At 34.2% G+C, this 12,612-nt stretch overlaps 4 protein-coding genes across 4 annotated transcripts in view; 1 reads left to right on the forward strand and 3 right to left on the reverse strand.

Annotated features, from left to right (window-relative positions):
* The window catches only part of Flo2 (Flotillin 2), a 227,164-nt gene that overhangs the window by 185,800 nt on the left and 28,752 nt on the right, over positions 1-12,612 (reverse strand). The gene's annotated exons all lie outside the window — the stretch shown is intronic.
* The window catches only part of LOC135142279 (glucose dehydrogenase [FAD, quinone]-like), a 34,756-nt gene that overhangs the window by 4,747 nt on the left and 17,397 nt on the right, over positions 1-12,612 (forward strand). The window lies entirely within an intron of this gene.
* LOC135142100 (glucose dehydrogenase [FAD, quinone]-like) lies at positions 1,864-3,967 on the reverse strand. Its single transcript, XM_064073761.1, has 3 exons — positions 3,770-3,967; positions 3,508-3,720; positions 1,864-3,459 (listed from the first exon to the last, which is right to left on the reverse strand). The coding sequence occupies exons 1-3, from the start codon at positions 3,909-3,911 to the stop codon at positions 1,982-1,984; spliced, it is 1,833 nt and encodes a 610-aa protein (XP_063929831.1). The 5' UTR covers positions 3,912-3,967; the 3' UTR covers positions 1,864-1,981.
* On the reverse strand, positions 9,829-11,721 carry LOC135142307 (glucose dehydrogenase [FAD, quinone]-like). Its single transcript, XM_064073994.1, has 2 exons — positions 11,574-11,721; positions 9,829-11,522 (listed from the first exon to the last, which is right to left on the reverse strand). The coding sequence occupies exons 1-2, from the start codon at positions 11,719-11,721 to the stop codon at positions 9,829-9,831; spliced, it is 1,842 nt and encodes a 613-aa protein (XP_063930064.1).

The raw sequence follows: 12,612 nt of genomic DNA on the forward strand, positions 1-12,612 counted from the left end.
ATTTTATTGCTCACTTTAAATCAGCATAAAAAGGTGGTTATAGTAACGTAAACTTTTTGATGGTTATTATAGCTATTTATGTAATAAGTACACAAACTAGGTCTTTATGGCCGAGCCGATTTTTATTAGATGAGGGCACGCAGCGACCGAGTCGATAAATGAAGCGCGGCAATAAGGCCAGTTTGTGTACAAATTACATACAAAGCTTTTATGGCCGATTGCAATGATTATTAAAGATTTTTTCGAAAATGCAAAAATGAAAAAAAATAAAGATCTAGTCACACTATGGAGTTGTCAATGAGACAAATTTACGTCAAAGAAAATTTTAGGGCAGCCAGCGACTGCACAAAAGAAGAACCACAAATAAAACAACCTGTGGGCATTGCGAACAATATCAGTTGTGTTATTACTATTAATAATAATTACTATTAGGTTTTTTGTTTAATTTGAATAAATTATTGACATTGACAGGTGGCCTCTTTACTTTATCATTATGGTACTAGTCCATAATAATCTATTAAATTTCGGCTGCTAAGTATTACCATAACGACAATATTATCATGCAGTTGGCCATAAAAATATCATTGTTGTCCTTGTCAAAACTGTGGCATAATCAGTATTCTTTAAATGGCAATTTTATTTACATGGTTTGGTGGGAAAGTGCGATGGTACCTTCAAATTTTTTTTATGTTTTTACTGTTTGAGAAATTTTTAATTTTAAATGTAGTAGTGAAATTTTTTAAACAAATTTTTCTCAAATGTCTGTGGTTTGTGTAAAAGCTGGTTGAAATAAAAAAATATTATCAGATTTCAATTTTCATTGATTAACAAAGTTTTTCCTGGATGATTAAATTCTTTTTTCTGCTTGATTGCTTCATATTTTAAACATTACTGTACTCAATGTTTTGTGTTTTAAGTATCTATTAAAAAAGTATTGCTGTTTAAAAACGATTGATGGTGTCACAAAAGAAAGTAGTGAATATACAATTTTAGAATGTCTAAGAGGTGTAGGAAACGTGACTGTCTTTAAAGATATGGAAGAAATAAGTTCTCTCACCTTCATATTTCGGCCTCAAGTTCACTTCAATACGTGCTACTGCATTTCTATCTTTTGACATTTGTTCGGCTTACTCTAAAATGCACTAGCATTTGTGGTATTTCATTATTTTTTACACTTTTTTTTAATGAAATATACATCTTCTGTTATGATTTTTTGTGATTTTATTTTTAATATGCAATGGATAGCAATATAAATATAAATATGTTTACACATATCGCACGTTTCTGGATATCTCAATAATTATTTAAAATAATAAGTCGAAGGGTAAAGTTTTTTGTGTATCATACACGAAGTTTATTTTCAAATAAGCCGAGTATTGTGTTTTTGAGACATAATACACAACTTAGTAACTTTAAATAGTAGGTACACCTGCATATTTTTATATATTCGCAAAGCTTTAAAACCTTAGTTTATGTTTGACATCTTGATGACGTTGCCATGTTATTCCAATTATCTTGAAATTTTAAGATTTTAAAAATAATCCGATTATAATTTTTTTTTTAACTTTTGCTACAAAATTTGAGGAAAATTGGAATAACGTGGCAACATTGCATACAAATTTCAAAAATAAACCACAGTTATAAAGTCTACGGCGAGGCAAATCAGAGTATGTAAAAATATATAATATACAAGGTAAGGTGGATGATGTCCCTGAAAAACAGAGTTGACAGTTGAAAATAATTTTAGTGCATTGCACTTACTTAAAAACTACTCAATTTTTATCTTTAACTTTTTTTTTCCTATGTTTAGTAATAATAATTAATGAGATCTGGAGGATCATGAGCTTAGTAACTCACCCCGTGTATAAATTACATTTCAAACAATTTGAACATTAGAATACCGAGAAAACTTTTTTAGTTTAAATACCGCTGGTTTAAAAATGTTGTATACTTGTTTACAATAAAACCCTTGGACCAAAACTTAATTCTGTGGAGTCCCTTTCGCTTTCCACTTCTGTAAAATCAAATCTGATGCTTTTTCCCCAATCATAATGCTCGGAATCATTGTGTGTCCACTTATAGTAATAGGAATAACGCTAGCATCAGCCACTCTCAACTTCTCTACCCCATACACACTTAACTTATTATCAACAACAGCATCCTTATCACATTTTGGACCCATTCTTGCAGTACCCGTGACATGGTGCACACTAACGGTGAGTAGCTTAATAGCGCACTTCCAATAGTCATCACTTCCCCATTCATGGTCTTCACAACCAGCAATTTTGTACTTATTAACAACTAAATTCATCTTTTTGAAAGCTTCAGTATCAGCGAAATTGAGCCCCTTCTTGATACCAGCGAGAAGAGTACGGAAGTCTTCGTCATCAGGATCCGAAAGTGAATTTGGATCAACTAAAGGATGGTGGAAAGGATCTTTGTCTTTCAGAAGGACAGTCCCAGTTGACTGAGGATGTGTTAACATCACTCCAATTTCCAAAATTCTTTTGTTGCCTAGGGATTTGAAACTTTCTAAAATTTCAGGCTTAAATCTGAAAGACTTTGCTGTAATGGCTGGATTTTCGTTATGGAAGAAGAACTCGATATCGGGGTAACGTCTTTTGTGACCTGATGCACCGGTTTTGAAGTAAGCGATTGTTTCAGTCCCGGGTACACTGAGAGGACCTTTTCCTTTTTGGAGGTATTCAATTATTTCGGCTGTTTCATCTTCTTTGGCAAGTGTAGTGTTCTTATAGATTAAACCCAGGCCTAAGAAGGACACGTGATTTTTGAAACGTCTCCCCACGTTTAGCTTAGCCACCACAGGAATGCCCAATTTGTCAAGTTCTTCCCTCGGTCCAATTCCCGATAGTTTCAAAATCTGGGCGGTGTTGATAGCACCAGCACATAGAATAACTTCTTTTTCTGCTTTAGCTGCGTACAGTTTGCCATTCGTGAAAAATTCAACACCAGTTGCTTCCTTGCTTTCAGAATCAATCAAAAGTTTGGTCACGTGACTAAACGGTTTAATTACCAAGTTCGGCCTTTTACGTGCTGGTACTAAATACGCTTGTGCTGTACTGTGTCTTTTTCCACGTTTTGTACTGAGTTGGGTTCGGCCCATTCCAAACTGTTCCTTAGCGTTGAAGTCTATGTTGTCAAATCCGAGTTCTTTTCCGGCACTTAAAGAACCGTTAGTAATGTCGGTCCAATACCGGGGATGCTCGATGTGAAAAGGCCCTCCACGATGACGGTATACAGGATCAAAGGGTTTCACAAATGCGTCTTCTAGTTTTTTGAAGTAAGGAAGAAGATCATCGTAGGACCATCCGTGGTTGCCCATAGCCGCCCACTTATTGTAGTCTTCACGGTTACCTCTGGTGCAGTACATGTTGTTGATGGCGGTGCTACCACCTAGGGCTTTTCCAGCGGCCATATCGCACTTGTTATCAATCATTCCTGTGCTAATCAAATTAGTTGTTACTCATTACAGCCGTTTATATGTACCTCTACATATGTGTTTCTGAGGAGTCGTTAAATACCCCCAGTTGTAACCAGTATTGTACAAGAAGTGACCTAATTTTGGAATTTGGGTGTATGGCGTTTCTGGTCCTCCGGCCTCCAAGAGTAATACTTTGTAGTGCTTTGCACTCAAACGGTTTGCTATAACCGAACCGGCAGCTCCCGCCCCAACAATAATGAAGTCGTAGTGTTTTGGATCTGAAAATTTAAGTTTAGTGTTTAATTTGTGAAAGGAATATTTGCACACCAGATTCCACGTGCAAATTGGTGTCAAAATTCTTTTCTTCAAAGGTGTAATTTTGTGATTCTTTTATCAGAGCGTCGACTCCAGCTTGAAATTCGCGAATGTTTTCTTCACTTACTCTTGAAAAGGATAGTGTTACCAACATTTCCAAAAAAATTAACGTCGAAACTACTGGAAACATATTCCGTGATTTTCATTCAATTTATTTAGCACCAAGTTTAGAACATTTGCGCTACGGTGTTCTACTGTTCCTTTTTTGAGAAGATAAATGAAATATACATTTTATGGATACTAATGAATTCATGACGCTTTCAACAGAGTTTGCGCGATTGTACTAATTATTGCTCGTCCAATGAAAACCCGGTTTACTAACGCGATAAAATAAACGTTTAATCATAATAATTGTGATGATAGTATGTTCTCAAACAAATTTTCGTTCATATTGAGTTAATTACTTAAATATAATCGTAGTCAAATAATAATAACTAACAAGTGACAAGCGAAAAACGTAAAACGGGCCGGTGATTTTGTCAAAATTATTTTATTTGTCAAACAAAACATTAACTGAAGTACCCCGGGAAGTACCAGAAACCACAATTATATATATTTGAATTTACTTTAAAAATAGTTTTCACATTGTGGGTATATCAGCACCTATAAATTATATCTATACAGGTTTTTTCAGTTCATTCACTTTTGGAAAATTAAAAAAGTGGTGGGTAAGATAATTTGAATCTAGTCATTTTCCCAGTAAAATGATGTGCTGTTCTACTTTTAGTTTGTTGTACCACTTGCACCTGCTTAATGGTTAACTAATGAGGATGACGAATATTTTTGAAATAAACTAACGCAGGAGGTGTAATCATATTGTTGTGACGTTGTTAATACATAGGTATATGTATGTATGAGATTATTGTTGAAATTACAATAATTGGTAAGAGTAACTTATTTAATTAAAACTAGATATATGGACCTACAATACATAATAAACGTTGTATATTATAATATATATATTAGACCTAGTACCGGGACGGGAAATATAAATAAACTGATGTTGCAAATTTCCGCATTTTTTTACAATGTGCTCGTGTGGTCGCCAGTTGTAGATAATATAACTTGTTTGATGTTGCTTGTTGTGTCCTATGACTTTAACAAATTATTCTTCTCTTATTCTTGTTTTACGGGTTGGGAATTTTCAAACAACCCCAACAACATAAATATGTGTGGAAGTTTCCACATTTCCAGTAATTATCGCTTTCCCATTCATAACCCTCACAACAAGGAAACTTCTGATCAATAACAGCCAAAATCCGTTACTAAATATTTGTAACCTGGCGTGGATAAAACTGAGTGACAAACCACCGAAAAACATAAAAATCACCAAAATTGGAGAGGAAATTATAGAACGGCAGCACGTTAGTATAGGTTGGAGTAGGATCAAAACCAATTCATGAAGTTGTTTTGTTGAAAATGAATGCTCTAAAAATTTGGATTTTATTCTAAAAGAGTTTGTCAGGAGTAGAGGTTATTGGTTCTTAGACAATTGTGGAGTAATTCTTTTCGAATTTTGATACTCACTTTAGTCCTAATGAAACTGTGAAGTCTTCTCCAGGCCAGTTTTCATAGTAGATTGCATTTACAAGTGTTTTTAAGATGCTTATTCACATTCAATCTACAACACTGCACATTTTAAGCTGTAAAATCTTCATTTGGCCCACCTTCCGATGATACTGCCGATAGTAGGTATGTAACTAATAGAATCATTTTTTAGTAAGGAAACTTCAACTGTCGATTGTCCTGGTTAGAACTAAACTATTTTGGTTTTATTAGCCTAATAGTGACATTATTAATTTCTGTGAGATGTCCATTTTACGTTCGCATCTTCTAGTTTCTTGAAGCTGCAAGAAAATCGCTGAAGAACCATTGGTTGTAATTTTCACGATTTGCTCTTGTAGTTGTACTGCCACTTCGAATTTTTGCAGCGGTCACCACATTTGTTGTTGACTATTATAACATTGTGAAATTAACTTAATGTTAAGTAGTTTGAAGAGGTTTTTTTTGTACTTTCTAAACGTTGTTGCATGGGAACCTGACAAAACCCTAATTGTAATGTATTACGTTTCCGGTATCTGCCCCTCTAGTGGAAGGGCTTTATGGTTATAACTTCTTATGTATGCTCAAATAATTTACCAAGGTTAGACTAAATTTTCCGCTGCGTAACAATGTTGTAGTTCCCGTTTAAAACCTGGAAATTTTGATGAAAACTTAAGAGTTTGCTACCAAATTCTGCATCTAAATTTGTACTGAATTTTTCTTTTGTGAAGTTGTGGTTGTCAAAATTTAAAAGTAAAAGCGTTGAAGCTTGAAAGCATGTAAATGTTTTTTTATCCTCCTGTATCATAAATAATGTTTTTGGGGATTTTGTATATTTTTGGTATCTACAATTTTTCACACACTGTCAGTGGGTTACAGTGTGGAAAAAACCTGGAAAAAACACTCTGTAGCCAACATAAAAATATCTGAAATTACAGAGCTCCGAAGGACATTCAGTGTCTCGTTTGACAAATGACATCCCGGAATTATTATCGAATAATGTTAAAAAATTAATTTTTACTTCCTGAGTGTAAGCAAAGGAAGTACTGTAATCCAGCCCGTCGGCCGACTTTTTACTTTTACGTTTTCTCGACGTTTTATGACCCATACATTACGAAAAAAGTAGTCTCCCGTTTCCGTATGTCTGTTTATCTGTATGTCTGTCGGTCTGTATCCAGTTCTATTAGACACGTAATCTCCGAAACTGCTGAACCGATTGTTGCCAAATTTTGTATGTATATTATAAGTATCATGTAGATGGTTAAACGCCAACCAAAATTTGGCTAATCATCCCCACCACCAACGGGATGACGTCATCTCCAAAATTTATAATAAGTTGTTTTTTAATTTCATGAAATAAGGTACTCCTGCACTTGCGGTGTGTGAATCTGTGTCAAATTTTCACCCTATAGATCCAAAATTTTTGGAAAAAATTCACAACTGAATAACAATATTTTGTAGTATAACTTTGAAATTGGAAAACCGATTGCTCTGAAATCTTGTAAATATTTAAGGTTATCCGAATCATGATAAATCGTTAACCAAAATTTATTCATTTATCCCCTCCCAAAAATTGATGACGTCATCTCAAAATTTTGCCGAATAAATCCTATCCAAAATGTTCAAATGTGATGACTCTGTATTTCTGATTTATCATTGTATTAAAAGTTTTTAAACTTGTTATAGTGGATGACTCATAAAAATTAATGAATGAGACAATATTTTATTGATTAAATCGGGAACGGCCCACTCCGTTTTCCTGAAACAATGTTGTTATCATTACTATTACACTTCACCTATCCAAAGTGAAATTCGTGTTTTTGCTAAAATGTTGATGACGTCATCACAAAATTTTGTAAAGAAAAACTTATTTAAAACATACGCGTGCAAGCTTCTTATATTTACTTTAATATTATATACTTACATATTTAATACAACTTATAGGGGTTCTCATAAAAAAAATCCGCAAGAACAAATTTTATAATTTTTCGAAAATACTGGATATGTTTCATAGTACTTCAGGAGCGAGGGAAGTTCTGTCGAAACAACTTTGGACCAATGTTTTTTTATTTTTGTAGCAATGTAATAATTCACAAAAAAATCGCAACATTATTTTTAAGATTTTTTTTTTTCAATTTTTTGTGAAAAGTTTGTTATGGTATCAATTAATTAAATTTTAATATACAGTGTTTATAAAAAATTAATTTTACGATTTTCAAATAGAACACCTTTTTATTTCATTCCTGCTTCGTACTCCATTTTTTTGTATTTTTCTTAATATGATAATGAGTCCCTTAAAAAAATTAAAAATCTCAATGACTATCAACTATACCTATACAAAATACTAAACAAAAAAGAAAGAGGGCAAAACAGAATAAGATGCAGTAACAAAATACGTGATGTTCTAAACAAAATAGAAAGAGAACAAAACAGAATACGATACAGTACTGCATGATTGAATTATTTTTTTTTTTTAACTAGTAGCGTAAAAGTGCAGCATAATCATGCTTGTCTGTGAGTTCTGAATTCGTTTTTCTCTACCAAAGTCAATAATGATAATTAGATTTCACCAAGGTTAATAATGGAAGTGAAGTTATTATTGACTAAGGTTAATAATAAAGATTTAGGTTATGGAATTCTTCACAAACGAAAATTGGCCATTATTACCAGATTTTTGAAATCATCTTCACGAGGAATATAAAAGTGTTATCTGCCATATCAGCATCTCGGGAGGGGTACATAGTAACTGTAAGTAACTTAAGAAAAATTACATAAATTAATGGACAGTTTGCAGTTACAAACCTCATTACAAAACAACTTTTTCAAACGTGGCAAATGATGATGGAAAGTATCAATACTTGTCAGGTGATATCAGTGCTGTTACGTTACTTTTAATAAATTGAAAATTTTACAAATCTGTGTTTTTTAGTGCGCTACTAGTGAAAAAAATAGTATATACGCCACGGTAGTGAAGATCTTTATAGACCTCACGCTTATAATCTAATCTAATCTGTGTTCGGTCGATAATGATTGTCTTCACTACCTTGGCGTATAATATACTATTAATACATATATAATATCTAAAAAAGCGAACAAGTTTAGTTTTAGAATTTTTCCTCTGCTTCCAATAATTAATGAGATATCAACAAGCGGGCGCTTAGTGACTCACCCTATATACATATTCAAGTATTGGACAATTTCATTGCAAAATATTAATATTTACTAAAATTACTGAACCACAAGTCGGTATGAGGAGAGTGCAGCGAAGACTTGTCGAAGCTAAATTATTTAGTAGATGCCCTGTCAAAACACCACTTATTTCTGCAAAAAACAGACGCGCTAGACTTGAATTTGCAAGTAATCATTTAAACCGGTCAGTTGATGATTGGATTTTTTTTTTTATGGAACTCGCTATAAAACATTTAATTCTGACAGAATGAAGCACGAAGACGCCCAATTACTACTAGATTTAATCCTAAGTAAGTAACTCCTACAAAATATGGCAAAGGTAGCGTGTTCCAATGGGGGAAGTTTTTCTTGGAATAGCGTCGGGCCTCTACACGTCATTAATGAAATTATGGATCGTTTCGTGTAAAGGGATATATTCAAAATGTTATGCTACCTTAGGCAGAGTGGGAAATGCCCTTACATTTCGTTTTTCAACCAGATAACAATCCAGAACATGCTACACGAATTGTTAAAGAGTGGTTCCAAGAAAACAACATCCACGTTTTGAAGTAGCCAGCGTAGTCGCCATACTTAAATCCAATTGAAAACTTGTGGGAGGAAGTGAAGCGACGAATAAGAACTTCCGTATTCACGAAAAAACAATTTTTGCCAACAAAAATCCAAAAAGTATGGAAAACTCTCTCCGGTGATGTGAAAAAATTATACAAAATAATGGATATATCATCGATTAGTAACTTAAATAAACTAATGTCATCGCTTGCTTTTGTTATTTTCCTTTCTTGGTTTTATTATGAAGAAATAAAAAATGGCATGTGCACTTGTTGCTTTATTTTTGTTGTAGAGATGTTTGCTACATTTTTACAATGTTGAATATTTTGTACAACGAAGGTTAGGAAAAGTTAATTAAATTTGTACAACAAACAGCTCAAATAGAGAAGAAAATGTTTCACTTACACTAACTCAATAATTAAGTTAACTCGATGAACTTGAAAGTTTCTTAAAAAAGTTGATTTATTGCTTTATTTTGTCCAACAGTGTGTTGTATATATACTACATCTTTAACCATATCAATAAAATATGACGCATAAAGGATTTTTTTTGCAAATTGCTACTTTGGTACAATATCTAGGTGGTCACTTCGAAAAGGAGACACCACAGGCACAAATACAGACTAAAGACTTTGATTTTATAAACGGGGAATCATTGTTTTACACTTCACTACATAGACACTGCTAATTTCATCTGTTCGCACTCATTTCCCTTTCTCTCTTCCCGAAATTTCACAATACCCCCCAATCCTGCTTAATTATATCCGCTCCCTTCTCTCCAATCATCACAGCTGGTGCACTTGTATGAGCAGACAACGTCACAGGAATTACACTAGAGTCAATAACCCTTAAACCGCTGATTCCATGAACTTTCAATTTCTCGTCAACAACAGCCTCTTCATCACTATTTGGACCCATTTTGCAAGTTCCTATCTGATGATGTAAACTCACAGTCAAAGTCCTCAAAGCACAAAACCAATATTCATCAGAATCAAAAACAAACTCCTCACAACCCGGAATAGGAGTATCATGTATTCTTGATCCAAACCTCTGAAAAGGTGTAGTCTGACTCATTTTTTGTATATACCGTACAGCAGCTAACAAGGTCTTGATATCATTGCCTTCAGGATCAGAGAAATAGTTGCCGTAGAACAAAGGACGATCGTAGGGATTTTTGGAATTTAGTTTCATATAACCTCTTGATTTTGGGTGAAGAAGCATCGGCATAATGGTATACGCAGGAGTTAGTTCCAAAGATTTGAAGACAGCATTATAGATTTCACGTTTAATGCGAAGCTCGTTGGCTACAACCAGCCCAAAATCACTCTCTAAAGAACCCACACCTGCGAAAATTAATTCTATATCTGGGTATTTAGGGTCTGGGATGGACCCTGTATTTATATATCCTAGTGCTTCGACACCAGCCAGACTTGTGAAGACTCCGGTGCCGCTAAACACCCACTTGAAGGTTTCCGCTGGGTTAAAAATAGCCTCTGGTGGTTCTACAGTTTCGTTTATCTTAAATGCTAACCCGACGTACGCTATATGGTCATAAAGCCGTTGACCAACTGGTAGATTCCTAACGGTAGGGATCCCCAACTCAGACAAATGTTCACGGGGACCAATCCCTGACAACATTAGAAGTTGTGGGGAATTGAAAGTACCCGCTGAAAGAATCACCTCCTTAGAAGCTCGAGCAATGTACGTTTTCCCTCTTTTTTGAAATTCGACACCATATGCACTTCCTGTATCATCCAACAACACTTTCGTGACTCGGGCGGATGTTAGGATCTTCAAGTTTTTACGTGTAACAAAAGGGTAAAGAAACGCATCCGCAACACTGTGTCTCCGCCCACGATTAATATTCGCTTGAAAAGGGGAAAATCCCATGAAATCTTCAGAATTATAATCGACGATTTTCCCCCCCATTTCGACTCCAGCTTCAACGAAGGCCTCTGTAATTCTCGATTTGAAAGCATACATCACTGACCACAATCCTCCTTGAGTGTGGTACCCATTAGAACACTCTTTCCCGAGTTTGCAATTTTCCGACTTCTTAAAATAGGGAAGCACGTCAGGGTACGACCACCCATCATTCCCTAAATTATACCATTTCTCGTAATCTTTCGGATTCCCACGGGTATAAATCATGTAGTTGATAACACTACTACCACCAAGAGCTTTTCCCCTTGGCCAAGCACATTTTTGTCCTACCATGCCTAGGCAAACACCTTCCTGGGGTTCAGTGGTGTAATTCCAGTTATAAGGCGTTAACTGGAAAAGGGCAGCCAAAAGTGGTACCGTTGTAAGGAAATTGCCCGAATTTCCAGCTTCCAAAAGAAGGATCTTCCAAGAAAAAATTTCTGATAAGCGACTGGCGACTACAGCACCGCTGGAACCGGATCCGACGACTATAAAATCGTAATCTACGAGAAGAATTTTGGAACTATTTCGATGTTTCAGAGACATTGACTTACCGAAATCTGCATATGTTTCAGGGAATGGTTTATGTGTTGAATGGGCATATTTTTCAAAATTTCTTTGCACAGTTTGCCACCTTTCGTCAGTAAAAATGGCTTCATTGAAAGTTACACTTACTAATAGTACCAACAGACAAATAAGCATCGTGTTGGCATTCACTAAAACGACTAAATTTTGGCTGTAATTTTTAAGAATAACAGGGCAGCAACCTTGCGGGTTTTAAATGTCCTTTGCGATGTTGGCATTGCTCGCATTTTCCACTACTTAAAAAACGACTAAGATTATTTTAACGAACTGTCGACTCATTATCTGTACTTCATTAAATCGGTCTGATGGTCAAATTTTGTTTTACTTGGCATTGACCTACTCAAAGTTCAAACAGGTAATTGCACATTTTTTTAGATAAGTGATTCATGTTTTATGGATGCCCTCTGGTAGGTAGAATATTAATCAGAGATAAAAAAAAAGAAAAGAATGGTTGTATCTCAAAAATAAATAGTCTAGTTATGCATATATGTACATATTTACTTAAACATAAGCAAAATGATTTTGCTTCGCAAACACTAAAACCTGCTCCAAAGTTCAAAGACCAAATTTCCTTCGCACCTGAATGAAGCACCATCAAACGAGTCCAGTTTCTTCGATAAATTACTATAAAAGTTGTTTCCGAAAATTTTATAATTTTTTTATCATAACATCTACATAATAAAATAAAAGATATGAAGTAAAATTTAAGATTTCTGCAAGAAAATTTTATGGTTTATCTTAGAAACTACGAAACGATTTTTTTTTTATTTTGACAAGATCTAATGATTTGAAAACAACTGTTAAAAATTATTTATTAAAATATATATTAAAAATTGTGTTTGGTTGTTTACAATTTAGTAGTATTTTTTGTTTTTATTTTTTGCAATTATTTATTTAGGATGTTAAAAACATAATGAGTGAACCAATTTTATTAATTAAATCACAAACGGTTCAAGTGATGTTCCCCAAATTCTGGAAGGTCAGTAATATTTTTTTTTGTATACGTGT

This window comes from Zophobas morio, unplaced genomic scaffold, assembly GCF_036711695.1.
Source record: "Zophobas morio isolate AGI-343-1 ecotype UQ-CSIRO unplaced genomic scaffold, CSIRO_AGI_Zmor_V1 ptg000046l, whole genome shotgun sequence".
Classification (NCBI taxonomy): domain Eukaryota; kingdom Metazoa; phylum Arthropoda; class Insecta; order Coleoptera; family Tenebrionidae; genus Zophobas; species Zophobas morio.